Below are 19,192 nucleotides of genomic sequence, written 5' to 3' on the forward strand. Positions count from 1 at the left end.
GACCTCTAGCCCGCAAGACGTCCCCATGATGAATACATGAATAAAAAATGGAAAAGACTGATGTCGGATTATCTCTGAAATTATGGGGTTCCTTCACACAATTCCTTGCCATATATTGTGTCGTGGATATCTCGCGGATTATGAATGAAAACGCAAAAAAAAAGAATTCTTTATTTTTTTTTTTTATTATTTGATAAGTTTATTTCATTTGAATTTGGTTAGATTTTTTTTTAATATTACCAGGATACTTTGGCAGCTACATTCGGGTTTGCATCTCTTGATCTTTGTGTCCCATACACCGATCTTGTGCATATCCTTCTAATCCTTCTAATTGACTGCGCTGAGCCCATTTCCCATCAGCAATCACCCTCTTGCTATTTTGCCAGATGCCTAAAGTTTACATCTCGGTAAGCACGGCTCCTTTGATCATCAGACTGAACGTGGTTCAATTTGCTTCCCGTTGATTTTTTTAACTGTAGCTTTAAAAGCCGTATTTCGTTTTTCTAAAGGTCGCCTATCTTATAGAAGGCATGGTGAAGTTTGGCAATAACGTCGGTGTGTGTGCGCGCGAGAGAGAACCCTTCAACCGCGCGCCACTTGTGTCAGTATGGAAACAGTGTTGAGACCCCTACTCATGTTTCCGTTCCCTGTGAAGCCCTTTTTTACCGAAAGGGCGGTTCCGAGAGCTGGATCAAAAGGTTTTAGAGCCTCTACAAAAGAAAAATGGAAACTGGAGATGATCTGAGAATGAATGAATGAATGAGCGCGCGAGCCCCAGGAACCGCTACATTCTTTTTTCTTTTTCTTTTTTGGCTTTTGGTCACGCTTCATCTACCCACGACTTTTCTTCCTCAACTTTGTTCATTTCTGCTACTGGTGAAATCCAGCAGTTTGGTTTTGGCTGAAGCGGTTTTATAGTGGAAAGCATTAAATGAACTAACCGAGTCGCCGCTTCCACAGCCGTGGGTAGCAAATTAACCACTTGAACCTTGCCATGCGCCTCTTTAACCCTCTCCCTACTCTGCGTCATTCCTGAGATGTAACACGGGCTCAGAAGCAGGTAGGTGTTCTTGTCCCGTCCACGCTCTTCACCTAAAAACCGTCATCACTTGCACGTGCGTCCTGTGGGAGGTTCCCCTTACCTCCCTTGTGTTAAACACCCCCTTAAATTGTAACGTTATCATAAACAGTCCACCGTCGGGGGGTCATAATCGCCTCTCTCGGGCTTTACCGAGACTTCTCATTGGACGTCAACACGCGACCGACGCGAGGAGGGGGGCTTCCAGGCGCGTGCCGCTTTTTAAACCGACGCCGCGCCTTGAGACACCAGAGAAGGAGTCTCGCACGCGACACTCACATTCACACGGTGAGACAACATAGCTGTGCGTGCCTCCGATAACTTTTTTCTCCACAGTGTTTTTCTTGGGGGGAATCATGGATGTCCTAACTGTGGAGGGCTGGAGCAAATGCGCACGTGAGGCGCCGGCCACGCACTCGCGGCAGCAGAGTTGTGGGAGCCCCAGAGAGGTGGAGAGGGGAGGGAAGCAACAGTTCGAGGAGTCCCGCTACGAACCTGGGCTGACGCTCGTGGACAGCGATAGCGACCCACGCGCCTGGCTGGCTTCCGCTTCTGGCACCTGTGCGGCACACGCCACTTCACCCGACTACCTGCGGCACTCGCCATGTCCGAGTACCGGCTCCTACCACGGTGAGGAACAGCACCAGTGCGTGCAACTTTTGAGCAGCTTTTATTATCTAAAAACCGGCTCATGCAACAGGCAGCAGGGGCTATTGGTGGTAACTGATGTAATTTATCAAGCTCTGGAAGTTAAATATAAACAGAAGGAGCGCTGCCTTTATGTAAATTATAACGTTTTTTGCGCAGTTGGAAAGTTGTAACGAGTTTATTGTCTAAAATAGTACTGATACGCTTTTTTCACAACCCAGAGTGTAGCTTAATTTCTTTTCATTTTTCAGAGACTGGCTCCCCGGGTTCCTCAGGCCATCCCAGCCCACAGAGCTACAGAAAACCTGCCAAGAGCCTCACGTCTTCTTCTCTCAAAGTCAGGGAGTTGTGTCGCCTTAAAGGCACCCTCACCGGGCCCGAAGAGGAGGCCTCCGTGAGACAGAGAGCCCCCTCCCACAAGCCTGTCAATGGGATTCAAAGGCAAAGGAGAGTGGCCGCCAACGCGCGTGAGAGAAGGCGAATGCACGGGCTCAACCATGCGTTTGATGAGCTGCGCAGCGTCATCCCAGCGTTTGACAACGACAAGAAGCTCTCGAAGTATGAAACTCTGCAGATGGCGCAGATTTACATCAACGCCCTCGCCGAGCTTCTCCAAGGTCCAGTGTCCTCCTCCTCTTCCTCCAGCAGCAGCAGCAGCAGCAGCAGCAGTAATAACGACATCTCCAACAACACCAGCTCGCCAAAGTGTGACATTATGCTCTCGTCCACCGCTGGTTATGACGGGATAAAGGACAGGGCCTCTCAGTCTCCCTCAACCTGCAGAGCAGCGGACCCTGCGCCCGTTTCAGGTAGCAGCTTACCTGTGCACATCAGCGGGGTGCCCTTCTGTTCCTCCTTCGACGAAAGTTCGTTTTCCACTAGAGTTGAAAAAGCGATGTGTTCCCCGTCTCCTTCGGCATCTGCTCGGGCGGGCAGTTCGCAGTTTGCAAATGGGAGGAAAGCGTCTCCCCGGAGCGACGGAGAGTTTTCCCCGCACTCCCACTTCAGTGACTCGGATGAAATAGCGATGGAGCTTCATTCGAGTGAAGAAGACGATCTTTCAGAACTGAAGCTGCCCTCACACCATCACCGCACAATTTCCTTCTAAATTCCCACATAAAGACACAGTATAGCGAAGTTTCTCTATAGCCTACAGTGAAGTAATGTCCATAAGACGTGTCAATCATAGCGATAGTCCTGCGTTGACGAAATGAGTTTGTAAGAGAAATTCTTGCTTTTTGCAAATAAAAGAAAAAGAAGTTTAATGTTTAATTTAACATGTTGCATTGTTTAAAGATCTTTTTTAAAAATGTGAGTAAGGCCTAATTCGATTCTGCCAATAAATATCTATCCTATAATTTTTCAGTCTCCATGGAGACGTGGTTGGAAGACCCCTCTGCCATGTCGCGCGCAGCACTGCCACGGGTATTTCCCACGTCCCTCCAACCAAAAAGCTGTCTTCCACAAAAAAATCACAAGTTTATGGATAATTGCTTATATTTGATAATGTAAATACGTTTTTGTAGCTATGAAATGAGTTTTGTTGTGATTTATGTTTTTTTTTTTTGTAAAAATGAATTTTGTTTTGCAACTTTAAAAGTTCACGATGTGCACTTTAAACTATAAGAGCCAGAGGCTTTGTTTGTTGTTTGTTTGTTTTCACACCATAAATATAAAAATAGAGGTTTGCTTTGTTTGTTAGTGTAGTGCTGCCAACTCCATACAAATAGCCTATTTAATGTAGCCATCATTGCTGCCGCCTTTTGTATTTTCTTTTTTTTTATCTTCACATCAGCTTGTGTGTCTTTTTTCTTTGGTTGGTAACTGTTTTTGTTCTTGTATGTAATGTATTTATTGCTCATAGCCCATGTTTCATGTGATTTGCTTTTTTAAGTTAAATTTGCCCCAGGAAAAAAGCAATCATTCGCCATTCTTAGTTATGTTAATTTGATTTTGGAAATAATAAAAAAAAAAAGCAAACGAAAATGTCATGTCTCTGTTTCTGTGACCCTGTTGATGATGATGATAATAATAATAATAATAATAATAATTTCTTTATTTCTATGGATAAGTTCCAAGTAAAATAGCACCAAAACGTTTTATTGCCTAATTCTTGCATATAATGCATAAACCTTAACGAATTTTGAATCGATAAAATAACGTTAACGTCAGTTTTGGTTCCATAGGTTTTATGAGTTAGGCAAATACAAATAGGCCAAGAAGTTTGATTTTATCCCTAAAGCTATAGGAGGAAAAAAACAAATTTAAACACGCATTTATGTTTAATTATAGACGCTTTTAATATTTGAGCTTCTCTTATGTAATGTGATGTAAACACGCGCTCGCATATGTTGCAGGTACACGCGCCCCCCCTGGCTTGTTGCACCTTGTGCTCCAAAGTTGCAGTGATCGACTTCTTCAACACAGAAAAGTTCGCTTTAATTAATTTCAGTCTGTTGCTTCCTTGAAACAAACTTTTTTTTCCTTTTTCCTGAACTCTTGCCACGCTGTCCATTTGGTGAATATCGGATTTATTAATGGGGAATGTGCATTAATTTCAGGCTATTGTTGGCAGGCTCGTGGGCCGAGGTGTTGGATGGCCTCAGTGAAGCACGCTCTGTCAGCTGGTGAGCGCTCACGGGTCCCCACCGTGTCCCCGAGGACCTGACTCGAGAGGGAACACACTTTTCTCCATTAAAGAAAGGCCTGCACACACACGGGTGCGCGCACATACACGCACACACTGACACACGTGTACACCTCTTCGCCTCCGCTTCTTTCTTTCTCTTTCTTTCTTTCCGTCAACTTAGACAAACACGCACGTGGAACGCACGCACCCCGCTCGCGCGGGCTCTGGCAACCTGGGCTGCTGCGTGACTCAGGCTCAAATTAGTCGTCCCCTCTACCCCCGCCCCTCTTTCTTCAGGCTATTTACTACAATGCTTAAAAACCCTGGCGGATAAAGGTGCCTGCTACAGAGGAGAGGAGCAAAATAGGCACCTTCGAAATTATTCATGATGGTGAGCAACCTGTTTGCTACCTGTCACTGCTATGTCTCCCACCCACTGTTATGAGCCAATCGCAGTCTGCGCCCCTGCGCTCGCCCCTCGAAGGCAGGGAATAAAGGGGAATATAATAAGGAATCCGTGTTAAATTATTAAAAGAATTTATGCAGCTAGAGCTGTATCCGAGTATGATCGGACAGCAATTTGAGCCGAGTTCGTTTTGCGGTGAAGCGAGCTCAAGTTTCGTAAACATTTTTTTTTTTCAAATGGATACAGAAGAGCCAGAACAGTAACACTGATCATCTGTGTAACCACCAACCCCCCGCAGAGATGTTTAAGACGTAACCGACTAGAATGAGGCCACAACAAGTATTCAAATTCTGGTCTAGGATCGGGTTCAAAGAATCACTGACACTTCTCGTTATTCAGCGCAATGTTAACAGCTGTCTGAATCAGATAAAAACAAATAAATAAGTAAACAAATGAAACGAGATTAGCTGTAAAACGACATCCACGCACAACAAAGAATGTGGCGCCCGACGCTTTATGTTTAAGCGAAGCAGTTTGTTTTTATTTCTAAAGCATTCATGTTTGATGGGCTATGCAAATACTCAGGCTTAACTGGGAAACCCACAACCGCTGAGCTTTCCGAGGAGTTTCTATAATATGACAGGCTATTTGGATTTAAATTGATGGTTTACCGCAGAAACCACAGGATTCGACTTCTAATAATGCAATACCTTTATTTTATCTTATTTTTTGCAGGGTAGAGTAATTTGCTGACTTCTTTCTTAATATAAAACGACACAATTTTTCGGCTACATTAGGGTTAAAATTTCTATAAACAAACATATACAAAGTTAAAAAAAAAAACATTTAAAAAAAAGCATATCTGTAACAGGTGGGATGCTGGTAGGCAGGTGGAGGTCTCGCTGTTTCAGGCACATTAATTATTAATGCATGGACGTTATGAAAGAAAAAAAAAACAGAGTTCGGGAGAATGGGGCCCCTGACGCGTGTGGATACTGCTGCGAGTAAAAGGAGAAGCAAAAAGTAGAAACAGAACAACAAACGCACATAGAGCTTAATTTGCTTGTGGCTAAAGCTTAAACTCAGATGTAAGTTTTGCACATTGTCTTTACTGCTTTAACATATTTTCGACCTGTGCAGATGCCAAAAGAATAAGAAACTTAAATGCATCATGCACAGTGCATAACACTGAAAAAAAGGTGCAAGTTTTGTGCAAACTGGTTAAATCAGCAGGGATCAATGAAATAATTATTTTTTAATTCTATTTTTCCTGCATTAAGAAGTTTAAAAGTTCCAGTGAAGTCCTGGGATGATAAACAGTCAATGCATCTGAGGCTTGTGTACCTTCGTGCTCATTTCTATAAATATATTCAGAAAATGTGCATTCCCCAACTTTTTTTAATGAAAAGAAAGGCACTTGCATTTTGTATGAGATATGGGGAGCCGAGTTGTGTGCTGTCCAAAAAGCCACTGGTCTCTCTGGGGACCCAGAACAAAAGGCAGAACTGGGCCATAGTTTCCATCTGCTGTCTCAGAGACAGAGAGAAAGAGAGGTAGAGAGAGGGCAGTGAGTGAGGACACCATGGGCAGATATAGAGACGGAACAATGAGTGAGTGTGTGTGTGTGTGTGTGTGTGTGTGTGTGTGTGTGTGTGTGTGTGTGTGTGTGTGTGTGTGTGTGTGTGTGTGTGTGTGTGTGTGTGTGTGTGTGTGGTGCTGGTGGGGGGGACGAAAGAGAAGAAGAGCAGCAACAGGGAACAGGATGAGAGTAAGGGCAATCAAAAGTTGGAATAACTTAATTTCTATTCAGTTTAACCAACTGTAAAGGGCTAACACACACACGCAACAATAACTAAACACCTATTTGATCTTTATTTGATCCTCATATTAGCCTAAAGAACCCACCTTTCATTAGTTGCCTATTATAACGCGTTGCAATGTAACCTATAGTGACCAGCAAACACACAATGCAGCTGTGATGCAAGGAGCACCTGTTGCATTGCATGCTCCAACTCAGTGATGCTATTAATTGTTAATGAGTTTCATTGGAAATGTTGACACTGAATAACAAAGTTATCCTTTGTGTAATTTTACAGTGAAACTACTGGTAAAAACAGAACTTGTCACATACTGTAAATAAAGCAAAGTGTACACTGGATTCAGATGAGCACAGGTCTCAGTGTTGCTGACTGAGGAACAGCCAAAGAGTGGGAGGACAGCATTTATGTAATGCTTTGGGAAATATTACATATTTTTTTTAATGGATTTACTTTGCATTTTCAGTGAGCTTATGATAGTCAGTCTGTGTAAAATCACCTAATTTTATATTGTAGAATAGATTTTTAAATGCAATTTAGTTAAATTAAAACTCATAGCAGGAAAGGAAAACTTGAACAATGGGCACGTAATTTAATGGCAAGTATGAATTTCCCTTTGAGATCGATAAAGTTATTTTTGAGTTATTTTTGTTCTAAGTATTGTTTGATAAGATCAGAGCTGGCACAAATGAGACATGAGTATGAACATGTGATGTGCTCACACAGGCACTGCTTCATTTTACACACATGCCTGCGCTCGTGTCTCTCTAAATTTTTGTATCCACACTCCCAGACTCGCTGACATTAAAAATGCAACAAATTTCAGAAAATTCTGCAAAATTAAAAATCTTCACAGTAGCAAAATGGCATATATGTGTAGGATATATATGGATTTCCTCCTAGAAAATAAAGCTATGAGTAAGCATAAATATATTTCTCAGTAGGGTTCAAGCAACAAAGTTGGGAGTTTGAGTTTAGTTAATGTCCTGATTCTCTAAAAAAAATTTAAAAAAAAAATTTAAAAAGAGCCACAAAACAGAAAATACAAAAAATGTGATTGTTACAGAAAAGAAAATACTATTAAGCACACTTCTGCTTTTATTTTGAAAGGGTCTAAGACCCCAGGGCTGTCCATCCTTGTAAAAAAAAAGGTGTTAAGCTATTTTGACAAAATACATCCTGTGGTTTCAGTGATTACATGCCGCCCATGCCTCAGAGCATTTCAGCCTGCACACGAACACACCAAAGCAGTCGCACTACGACAAGGAAGAAGATCATTTATCTCTGCGGTTCGCTCCATGAAAGATGTCCATGGGTGAAGCAGGGTCTCCCAGGGCTTTGTTCTGGGCAGGGTTCACCTCTTTGTGTCCACCACCTTCAAAGCAAATGTACATGAACACGAACATGAGGCTTCTTGGGTAACCGGCCCATTGAAGAACAGCACAATGGTGCTACCAATTATCCACAGAGCTCAATGCTCCTGTGGAATCAGTTACATGGCTTTGTGTGTGTTTTTGTGTGTGTATTTATGCCTGAGAGAAGGGGTGTGTATGTTATATTTGCATGTTTGACGATGTAAAGCTTTGATCTGTAAGTATGTGTCTGGGTACATCTGTGCATGCAGCATTACTCAGTGTGTGTCTTTATATGTAAGAGAGTGTGTTTTTCCTTTATGGTCCTATGTGCTAAATCTTGTAAACTTTTTTTTTTCTTTGTTGTGTGTGTGTGTGTGTGTGTGTGGGGGGGGGGGGGGGTTACTTTTTAAAATGAGATAGAAATATTTCACATATTTTTTATTTATTTATATGACTTTTTTGGAATGACTTCCCTGAATTTTATTGACATAAAACTGCTGGCTATAGACCTCAGCAGTGCCTTGATTATTTCTATTTATGGTACCCGAATTGCAGTTCTTCACCCCAATATGAAGACACCTTAACTGCAAATATTTTTACTCCTTTTCACACAGCGTGATTTTCACCAGGGTTGGATTACAAAGGGTGTTCAGCCCGTCCTCTGTGGAGTCGGTCTGCATTTAGAGACCTCCACACCTGCTTCACGCCCTGGAGGACGGGGCTGTGGCCCCCCCACACCCTCTAGCAGATTATTACATGAAGGAACCTTTTAAAAAACAAAAAACAAGCGCGTCCATGCTCACAGGTGTACACACGGGTGATCACATCCACAAACTACACCCTTTTTGGCTCCTACCTCAAAGCACACTGTGTTCTGTTGATCTTATGTGCTGCACAATAATGTTTAACATTTAGTATTTACTGTCATATTCCCATATATCATTGTGATGTTGTTTATTCTATTACTCTTGTTCTCTTCTGCTTGCTTTCTTTTTTCTTTCTCAGCAGGTGATCCAGGTGATTGATATATGCATTTTTTTTTCTCTGCCCGTTCTGTTGGTTTTTGTCTTTTGCCCTTCTCCCCCGTCCCTCTTCTCAGCTGTTTCTCTTTCCCTCTTTCTTTCTCCCCTTCTTTCCCCCAGTCAAGTCTGTCCCGTATTCAGTAAGTGAAAATAAAATAAACAATAAAAGGTGAATCAAATGGACCATTACGGCAAGGCTGGGATGGTCAGTTTGGTAAAGTAAATCCGTTGGGCATCTTTCTTTGCCTTTAGACAACAATTCTGATGGCAAAAGAGCCAAACGGGACAGGCAGAAAGGAAAAAAAAAAAAAAAAAAAAAAAAAGAGACCTCCACCAAGACTCTGCAAACATGAAAGGAAACCTCTGTAAGCTTCTGAAGTGATTTGGCTGCAGGTGCATTACTATCTTTTTCACACATTTAAACATGAGAGGTCCACGAGGGTGTGAATGTAGAGAGCTAGCTTCAGCTCATTGGTGTGTAAGTGTGTGTGTGTCTGCGTGTTTACAGCTTGATACACACCTAAGCTTCTTTAGTGTGACACCAACTCTTTAACTTGACACCAGTGATTTTTACCAGCTGTAACCCTTGCTGGCTATCTGCCAGATTCACGTGTACAATACAAACATGTGTGCATGCCATAACACAAGGTCATACATCACCTAGCATCACTTCAAAAGGCTCTATTTGCTTTAAAAATGTGACCTAAGCTTGTTTTAGTATAAGCTTCATCCCTGCATTAAAAGGCTTAATTAATTAAATATTAGTTAAAAAAAAAAAAAAGAAGAAGAAGAGGAAGAAGCAGTGACTGCATCAGTCTGACCCTGATGATCTGACAGGCTACAACCATTGACTGTAGAAAACAGTCAATGGTCTTTTCTACAGTCATTGGCTAGAACCAGCATCTGTGCAATGTCACATATTGGGTTTTGGTTTCAAGAGCTCTGAACTGCAAAGGCTTAAAGCTACAGTACGTCCTGTTTAACAAGAAGAAGAAGAAGAAGAAAGGTTTTAGCAAAAGAAGAAGAAGAAGAAGACGACGTAAATAAGAATAAAAGGAAGTAAAGAAGAGTGTGAGGGGAAGAATAAATATGGACACTTATCTAAAAACCATGTAGCCATATTTTTACATGCTGTAGTGCCATTTTAGGGAGCATTCCAAGTTGCTATACATCAATACAAGCATTATAGCCCAAATTTTAATAATATGTATGGATTAAGTCCATAGTAACAACAGAAATTGCAAAAAAGTGCAATGAACTACAAAAAAATTGAAGATCGTTTTTGTTTTTTTACATATATTTCTACTTGGAGAAATTTAAGAGGTTTATCCCTCAAAACTTTAAATACAAAAAAGTTGCAAAAAATAGTTTACAACAAGAGGAAATTTATTTTGAGTGTCTTCATAGTTTTATTTTTGAGATACACCAATTTTTATATACTGCAGAAAAAAAGAAAAACAATCTTATGATGCAAATTTGCAAAGAAAACAGCAGGTGCATCAAAATAAACTATTTTAAGCAGTGCAATTTGAGTTCTAAGCATCACAGAAACTATTCAGAAAAGCCTAAAGTCAAACATGACTTATAAAAACACCAGTATAGGCTTCTAAGGCCTACAAGTAAAAAACTACATTTTCCGTGAAAATGATGTCACTTCCGGTTTCGGGCAGGTAATGGCGGACATGCAATCGTTTGCGCTGACGTCTATTTCAATGTAGGAAGTGTTCTGAATAGCTGATCGGATCGGCAAAGTATGTTTCTGGAATATTATGTTTTTGTTCCTGCAAGCGCTTTTTATGCAACCTTTGCAAAGCTATGTGTGGAAGGAAACCGTGACCTAGGACAAGCTGATGACATAAGATGTAAGTACCACTCCTCCGGTTTCATATGCAAAAAAAATTATTGCGCTAGCTTACATGGTTCCGGTTCTACAGGGATTTAAAAATAGTTACGCAAAACAGAGCGTGCTGCTCTGACCGGCTTTAAAGGGTTAATTCAGGTCAAATTCAAGGGTAGAAGATTTTGATAATTGGAAAACAAAAGTTTCAGTTTTACTCCACACGTCATTTTGATATAAAAAGATCTGCTCCCTCCTCCACACGACCTATAATTAAAACCATAAAAATATAAGGTAATCCAAGCAGAACACATTGTGAGCAGGATGGTGCAGGGTCAGCCGGGTTGCACTGTCAGTGTAGCTCAACCACATAGCAGACTGAATGTACCTGCAGCTCTAAGATTACAAACATGCACTTTGGCAATGCAAATATTGGTGATCTCTTGAAGCTTGTTGTTATTTTACTTCTCAGTTTTGCATAAAATGCACAAATACAGGTTGGGAAAGGATTCGTGTTTCACCATTAAGTTGACAGAGGTCAACTATGAGCCCTTTTCCTCTTGTACCTACTTGGGGTCAGTTCGACTCAACTCGACTTGGTTTTTAGGGTTTTCTAATAAGTGGTAGTACAGTACCTGGTACCAGGTACTCATTCAGTACCTACTCAGCCGGGTTTCCAAGGTGATCCAAAAATGTGACATCAAGAGACTGCACGCAACTGATTGCCTAGTCAGTAGCATTGCTGAATCATTTTACAGCGTCTCCTTCACAAAAATAAAAACTGCCTTTTTTGTAGCCTGGTAACGAGGGCAATGGTTGCACAAAAAAAAAAAAAAAACAGGGTGATGCTGCAGCAGTATATTAATGACTAACCTCATATGTCGCCGAAGTACTTGCTCATAGGGGGTCAAATGATTGTTGGGTTTTTCTCTATATGTATTACTGTAGGGTCTACCTTACAATATAAAGTGCTTTGAGGCAACTGTTGCTGTGATTTGGCGCTGTACAAATAAAACTAAATTGAACTGAATTGGTATACCATCACCTCGACGTCCTCCAGTGTTGAGATTTTTGTGTAGCATACAAATGATGACATAGGACTTTCGGCCACGTTGCTATAAAGATCTCACACACATTAGGTGGTACTCAGTTGTAATGGAAAACATCCAAACCTGAGTCGAGTTGAGTCAAGTTGAGCTGAGCTGAGAAGGTACTAGCTATAAGGGCCCCAAAATGCATCAAGAATATATCACCCACACTATCACATACCCAACAGCAGCCTTAATCATTGATGCCATCCCAATGTTGCAGCAGGATTAGACATTCATTGACATGCACCTGGTGTAGAGTTCTGCTGCTGTAGTCCGTCTTCTTCAAGATTTGACATGTTGTGGGATCACAGAATCTTCTGCATACCTTGGTTGCAATCAGAGTTTGTTTTGCCTTCCTAGCAGATCGAAGCAGTGTGACCATTCTCCTCTGATATCTGACATCAATAACACAGAGATCCAAGGCTCACTTTTCAGCAAGTCATCTTGACAATGTCTAAATGCATAAATGCCACCATGTGATTGGTTAATTAGATATTTATGTGAACAAACAGCTGAACAGTAGTAAATAATAAAGTGAAGAGCAAGTGTGCTTGAAAGAGTACATGCTGCTAGTATTGGAGTACTGCAGTGTGAAAGCTAATTGTTTATTTTCATGTGTTGATTCACTTTTTGGCTCAATGCATTTTTTTGGTGTGGATGTGCGTGTATTTTTTCCCATCTTGTAAATAATAAAATGGCCAGTAAGTGTATTGTTTTATAATTAGTCAATCTGAGTGTGAGATTGAACAATCATTGCAACTGTCAGACCACACAAAAGATGAATGCAGCATTGATTGAGAATTTATTTCCACTGATAAAGGGAAAAGGTCTTCTGACCCGAACAACCATTTAGGATGTTTCCATATAAGTGTCAGTTTTGCATACTTTGTTTGGGTAGTTTTTGTTCTCTCTGTGTTTCCCTGTCTGTTCCTCCCATTGTCTCTTTTGCTAATGTGTCGCCTCCCTGTGTCTGATCTCCTATTAAGTGTTAGTATCCATGCCAGTATTAAATATCTTGCTTGTTTCCTGTCTTACTTTGAGGGCTGGTTTTCTTTCATGCTTAGTTTTGCTTCCTGTCTCTTGATAGCCTTGACTATTTATTTCCCCCTGTGTTGATAATGTGCTGATTTCCCTGCTTTGCCTCATCCCTAATTGTTATGTCGTTGCTTCCTGTGCCTGTTTTTGTTTTGCATCATGTTTTCAAATGGACTTTTTTCCAATTTTGTGTTGGACTTGCAACCAGCCTCAATAAGACCTTGTCTTTCGCTTAATTCAGCCTGCAATGAGGACCTTACTCCACTCTGCATTGCAATATGTAAGGTGTTGAGGTGGAGGGAATGATAACGTGTTGGATTCAAATACTCTGTCGCAATATTAATGAACACAATGTAATGAAAAGTAAACTTTTTAACCAGGGAACACACAGCTGCCAGTAGTAAAAAACACAAAGGTAAGGTAATGGAGTGGTCATGGTTAACTTTTCTCTCCTCTCTGATCTCCTGTCTTGTCCTTCCTGTGCCCATTGTACAGTTGCCCTATACGAGCTCTCCTTTCAGCTAGTTGCCCTACTCAGGTGAGGGATACAGTATATTGAAGGAGATTTTTCTTGTATTTGATTCCGCTCCTTTTCAGAGCAGCTGAAAGCCTGGCCTCCATGCTGCTCCCTCCTCCCTGTCCTGTCCAGTTCCCAGGGGACCCCCACTCTACCGGGCTGGCCTGGGTGGAGCGGTCTCAGAGTGGGGCAAGTAGGGAACAGACAAGGGTATCACTTACAGCCTCCCTCCTGCACTTACACAGCGCAGAGTACACAGGCACCAACAGCGCACCCCTTCACCTTGCCTATCTCCCTCTCTCGGGTGCACACTCAGTGGTTTTGATGTGCGTTCACACGTACATGGAGACACAAGCGTCTTTTCCAAGTCTTACCAATTCGAGATACATGTCCTATCTTTTTCATCTGTCTTTTCAACCTGTCTGCTCAGTCACTGATCCCGGGTGGAGGCAATCCACAGTGGAGCTGTGAAAAGTCATTTCTTTGCACTGCAAAGCCAGGAATTGAGATTTAGTGACTAAGAGTTATGCATAAGTTTATAGTATCTGGATAATTTTAAAATGTTCAAACGCTTATGCACACAACACATAGAAAAATTAATCAATATTGGCTTTCCACTATTGTCAGTTCAGTGTGTCTTCACACACCTTTGCCCTACTTATTATACCCACCAGCTATGTCGATAGGATTCAGTGTTAGAGGCACAGATTGCTTGATTACGATCTGATTTTCTTGAATTAGCAATCTATGTGTGTATTATTGATTAAACCTGAAGCTTTCATTAAATGCTGAAAAGACTGATTATGTTGTTTGCTTCTGAGTTAAAGCTCAACTAACTTCACACATCACCCACTTAATCAGCATAGCAGTGCTGTCACGTGGTTCTTGACTGGTTCTTTTACACACAGAGCAATAGCTATAGGGCATACTCAGAAACAACAAGCCCCCCAGTAGAAAAAAAACAACAGCACGATACTTCCTACAGTGAAGGAAGAGGATTAACACAGATCTTTTCAACTACACAGGAAGGAAAGTGCCCCCCTCCCTCCCCCCCCCCCCCCCCCCCCCCCCGCCCAAAAAAAAAAATCCTCACAAGAATGTTGTTTATAAGATTAAGTTTGTTTGTTTTTTCTTTTTCATTTTTTGAAATAATTTAATTGTGACAATTTAAAAGCATATCATAAAGCTTATGAAACCCTTAACTCTTAACATTTCTAAGTATTTGTTTTCTGTTGGTAGGATGAGCTGTGGGGCATTTAAAGGAATCTGTAGGATCCCAGCAGGATAACATAGCCAGACATTTCTGAGCACTGTAAAGGACTAATGAGCTTCTTAGCGGGGCAGCACAAACACACAAAAATGGTTGTTTAACTAACTATAAGATGTGACTCAAATTCCACCTGTTAACCTCATCATTTCTCCTGGTGAGACATAAACCACTTGCTTTCTAAAAACTGAAACTAGCTGTGTACCACATTTCCATTCAGATTTCATTCAGACTCTATTTAAAGTGAAAAAAAAAAAATACCGTATTTTCCTGCTTGTGGAAAAAAAAGACTTTAGTTGATTTTTGGAACTTGGAACTCAAATGCAAGCTTAAACAATATAAGACATAAAAACCTAAATTAACTGTTGCACGGTCAAAGGAGGTTGAAAAATGTAAATCAGGTTTTTTAATGGAAATTGGAAAAAATATCTAAGCTCACTGACGGAGTTTGTGTTGGCTAATTTTACCATCCTGATCTCTCTCCTCCCAGATCTGTGCTTCATTTTCCTTGTTTTCACATCATTAAGGCCAATCCACATCCTCCTCTTTGGGGGCGGGGTCCTGTGGAGATCAGTGACGCCTCACTGACCACATCAATCAATCATTCTCCATCTGACTAGCTCTCTCCTGCTTCCTTTTGTCTCTCTCTGTATGTATCTGTCTCCATATCTCTCTGTCTCGCCTACACAACTTTAATATCGCTCGCTTCCTTCTTTCCCACACGCAACATGGGAACTATTTATCATAAGAGCACAGATAAATGTTGTCGAGCAATTCTTAGAAAAGCGGCCACTGAAGAAGGCTCTTTGGGTGGTGAACTGTAACCATCAGCAAGTAGCTGTTATTATTGAGGTATTTATTACTGTATATTTTTAATTTTCTACATACACTGTAGACCACAATTATTCAATTTCAGTTTCACTAGCCACACCCAGACCTGACTACTGCCAGATGAGCTGAGTCGAGAAATAATTTAAAAAGCAGAAAACAAAAGCAACAAATAATGCCATGATCTAAAGAAACTCAAGAACAGATGAGAAACATAACATTGAGTCTTGAAAGGATTACAAAGTCATTTCCAAGGCTTTGGCACTCTAATGAACCATGGTGAGAGCCATTATCGACAAATAGAGACACTTAATAAGGCAAACCTTCTCAGGAGTGGCCAACCTACCAAAATTACCCCAAGAACGCAGCAACTGCTCATCCAGGAAGTCCCCAAAGAACCCCAAATAACACTTTAAGAACCCCAGCCCTCACTTGCCTCAGATAAGATCAATGTCTGGGAACAAACGTCTTCCATAGGAGAGTCCAAGGAGATATCCATTGCTGACCATACAAAAACACAAAGGTTCATCTCACATTTGACCAAAAAACATCTTCATGATTCGCAAGAATTTTGGGGAAATATCCTGTGGACTGACAAGACAAAGGTTTCATTTGGATCCATCCACATAAAACTAACAAAGCACTGTATAAAAAGAACATCATATCAGCAGTAAAAACATGGTGGTGGTAGGGTGATGGTCTCGGGCTACTTTGCTGCTTGAGGACAATTTGCTGCAACTGATGGAACCATGAATTCTGCTCTGTACCAGAAAATCCTAAAGGCCAATATCAGTCCATCATTTTGTTCCCTGAGTTTTAAGCATTATTGGGTAATGCAGCAAGACAATGGTTGAAAACACACCAGCAAGTCCCTCTCTGAATGGCTTAAAACAAAATGGAATTTTTCAAGTTGCCTAGTCAAAGTCTGGTTTCAAATCCAATTGAGATGTTTTTGCTTGACCTTAAACAGGCTTTTCATGCTTACAAAACTTCAATGTGGCTGAGTGAAAACAATTCTGTAAAGAAGATGGGAAAAACTCATTGCCTGTTTTTGCAAGGGCTTCATTGTAGTTTGTGCTGCCAAGGGTGGTATTGTCTTTTCTATGTTTTTCTACTTTGAATTTGATTTTGCTGCTCTGTATTTGGTAAATCCCGTTTTTACATATTCATTCATTCACACAACTGAGTGCTTTTTGTGTAACATTCACACTCTTGGAGAGAAACTTGGGGTTCCATATCTTGACCAGAGTTCTTTGGCATGCAGACTGGAACAAAAAAAGATACTCAATGACAAGTACAGTGATAGTCTCGATGTTTCCTCTTATCAGATAATCTAATGAACATGTGAAGCAAAAGGCCAAAGCCTTCCTGATCTCATAAATCAGCGGTCCCCAACCCCCAGGCCTCGGACCGGTATCGGTCCGTGAGTCGTTTGGTACCGGGCTGCGAGAGTTGAGGCTCAGGTGTGAAATGTATGGTTTTCAGGGTTTTTATCGGTTTTCAGCGTTATTTTGTTATCGTTTTTATCGTTAACTCGGTTTTCCTGGGTCTTTTCACGTGTGTTATGAATACATCTTCTTTTTTTCGGTACCGAAATTATTTTGTTGTATTTATCCGCGACACCTTAAAGGCCGGTCCGTGAAAATAATGTCGGGCATAAACCGGTCCGTGGCGCAAAAAAAGGTTGGGGACCGCTGTCATAAATGCTTGCTAGTTCAGCTCACCATCAGTCATCAACAGCTGAAAATCCATTTATTTCAATTTATTTAGTGTTTGCTAGAGTGCCCTTCCATTTTATTGTCTTAAATATGAAATGATCGATCTATTTGTGAACTACTGTTAAAAAAAATGTGGCTCCTGAATCAGAAAAAAAACAATTTAGGTTTGATAGTTGCAAACAGAGCAGGAAATTAGGAGTGCGATCGCTTGATGAATTATTTGACAACATGAACAATCCAAGATGGTTATCATTATGCATAGTGGCAGATACTGATATGAAACGGATTACAGTATATGGGATAAAATGAGACAAAGATACATGCCTCAGCTATCTATCACCCGTTTGTTGTTTTGAATGCCACCCTACACACCCGATTTTATTTCTCTCCTTTTTTTGTGATTTGCACACTTTGTTGTTCTGTCGTTCTCTTATCTCACCTGTCTGTCTGCATACCAACCTGTCTGCTTCTTAGTGTTCCATTTTACCTCTCAGTCTGTATGTCTGCCAGGTAGGAAAGGTCAGGGCTAAATGGGCTGAGTGTAAACAATGCCTTTGGTACCTAGGACAGGGACAGCCAACGTCCCACAGCCGCCGTCCTGCCATCAGTGCATGTTGTGTGTGGTCACTGGTCACCTCTTTATTGTTTTCCATTTTTCTCCCCTATGCTTTCTGAAATTGTTTAATGATTTTTGCCAACCTTTTCTACTTTTTCTCCTTCTTGCCTCTTCTACTTTCTACCTCCTTTTTTCTACTCCATCTCCATATCTGCCCTTTCTTGCTTTCCTTTTCTCCCCTCCTGTCCCCATCAGTCCCCATCAGAAGGAACTTAATAGGAAATCAAAGTTTCTGGTGGAAGAATGGAGTAGGGCTTAGCATTACTGTCCCCTGGGTCCTTTCTGCTGAAAGAGGAGTGCAGAAAAGACTCTATGCTGGCACTGTGGAGGGGAAGGTTAATGCAGCAGATAGTCTTTCCCTTGCTCTCTTTCCATGTCTCTTTATTTATTCTTTTCTCTCCGAGACACATGCTCTTTCCCACCTGTCTTTTTAGGCCTTTTTCCTCTTTTGCTGCCTTACATTCACTCAAAATCCACACAGTCAAAACACATTCTTCTTTTAGCGGGTGTGTTTGGCTTTTACTGGCTGAATACCATTTGGTGAGGTTGAATTTGCAGCCCGCCACTGCACCATCCGTCCATTGGGATGCAGTTTGGAAATGGATTGTGTGTGTGCATTTGTGTGTGTGTGAGTAAGCCTCCCCCAGCTCTGCACAGAACACAACCCCTGCCCTTCAAAGCACTGCGTATGTGTAGCAATTGACTCCATTGCCCCTGTGAGCTCAGGTACTATTGCCTTGTCAAGCATGTCAAGAAGCATTTACAAAGGCTGTCTGTGTGCCTTGTTAACCACAGAACTCTTTGACTCATAAGCAATAATAATCAGCAGATTATCAAATATACATAATCAGTGAGCAGGTAAACCTTTGCAGGAACTCTCTTGTCTATTGTGACTTAAGATTAAAACTAAATTGTGATAACTGATTTTTTAAAAGTATTTTTCTTAAGGTCAAAAGCAGAATTTATTAAATGAAAGTATGAACTTTTCAGTATGGCTCTTGGAAAACTGCATTTGGAAAATATCCTACCAACGAGAGAGGAAACAGAGTAACAGAATGCTTTTGTTAAAGGACGAAGATGTTAAATGGCTTGCATAAAGTAAATATTTGCAGTGCCTGTGTACCTGCTTGTTGGGCATCACATATCAATATCAACAGACTGGCAGAAAATGCCATGTAAAAGTCAGGGCTAAGCCTAGAATTAGTCTTGTATTAGCTGTTGAGCATGAGCCGACTTTAGGCTAAGTGGTCCAGATCCTGCTGTGTTAAGCTTCTTAAACACTCAAAGGTGGAAAAGCTTAAACAGTGTGAATGCCTGAAGGCACGAGG

The 19,192-nt window shown here is 41.2% G+C and overlaps 1 protein-coding gene across 1 annotated transcript; it reads left to right on the forward strand.

The window, feature by feature from the left end:
- The first annotated feature begins 1,074 nt into the window (after nt 1-1,074).
- atoh1a (atonal bHLH transcription factor 1a) lies at nt 1,075-3,679 on the forward strand. Its single transcript, XM_080894587.1, has 2 exons — nt 1,075-1,708; nt 1,978-3,679. Exons 1-2 carry the CDS (start codon nt 1,435-1,437, stop codon nt 2,832-2,834), a joined length of 1,131 nt encoding a protein of 376 aa, XP_080750713.1. The 5' UTR covers nt 1,075-1,434; the 3' UTR covers nt 2,835-3,679.
- Nucleotides 3,680-19,192: the final 15,513 nt, after the last annotated feature.

This window comes from Rhamphochromis sp. 'chilingali' (assembly GCF_963969265.1).
Source record: "Rhamphochromis sp. 'chilingali' genome assembly, chromosome: 10".
In the NCBI taxonomy this organism is placed as follows: domain Eukaryota; kingdom Metazoa; phylum Chordata; class Actinopteri; order Cichliformes; family Cichlidae; genus Rhamphochromis; species Rhamphochromis sp. 'chilingali'.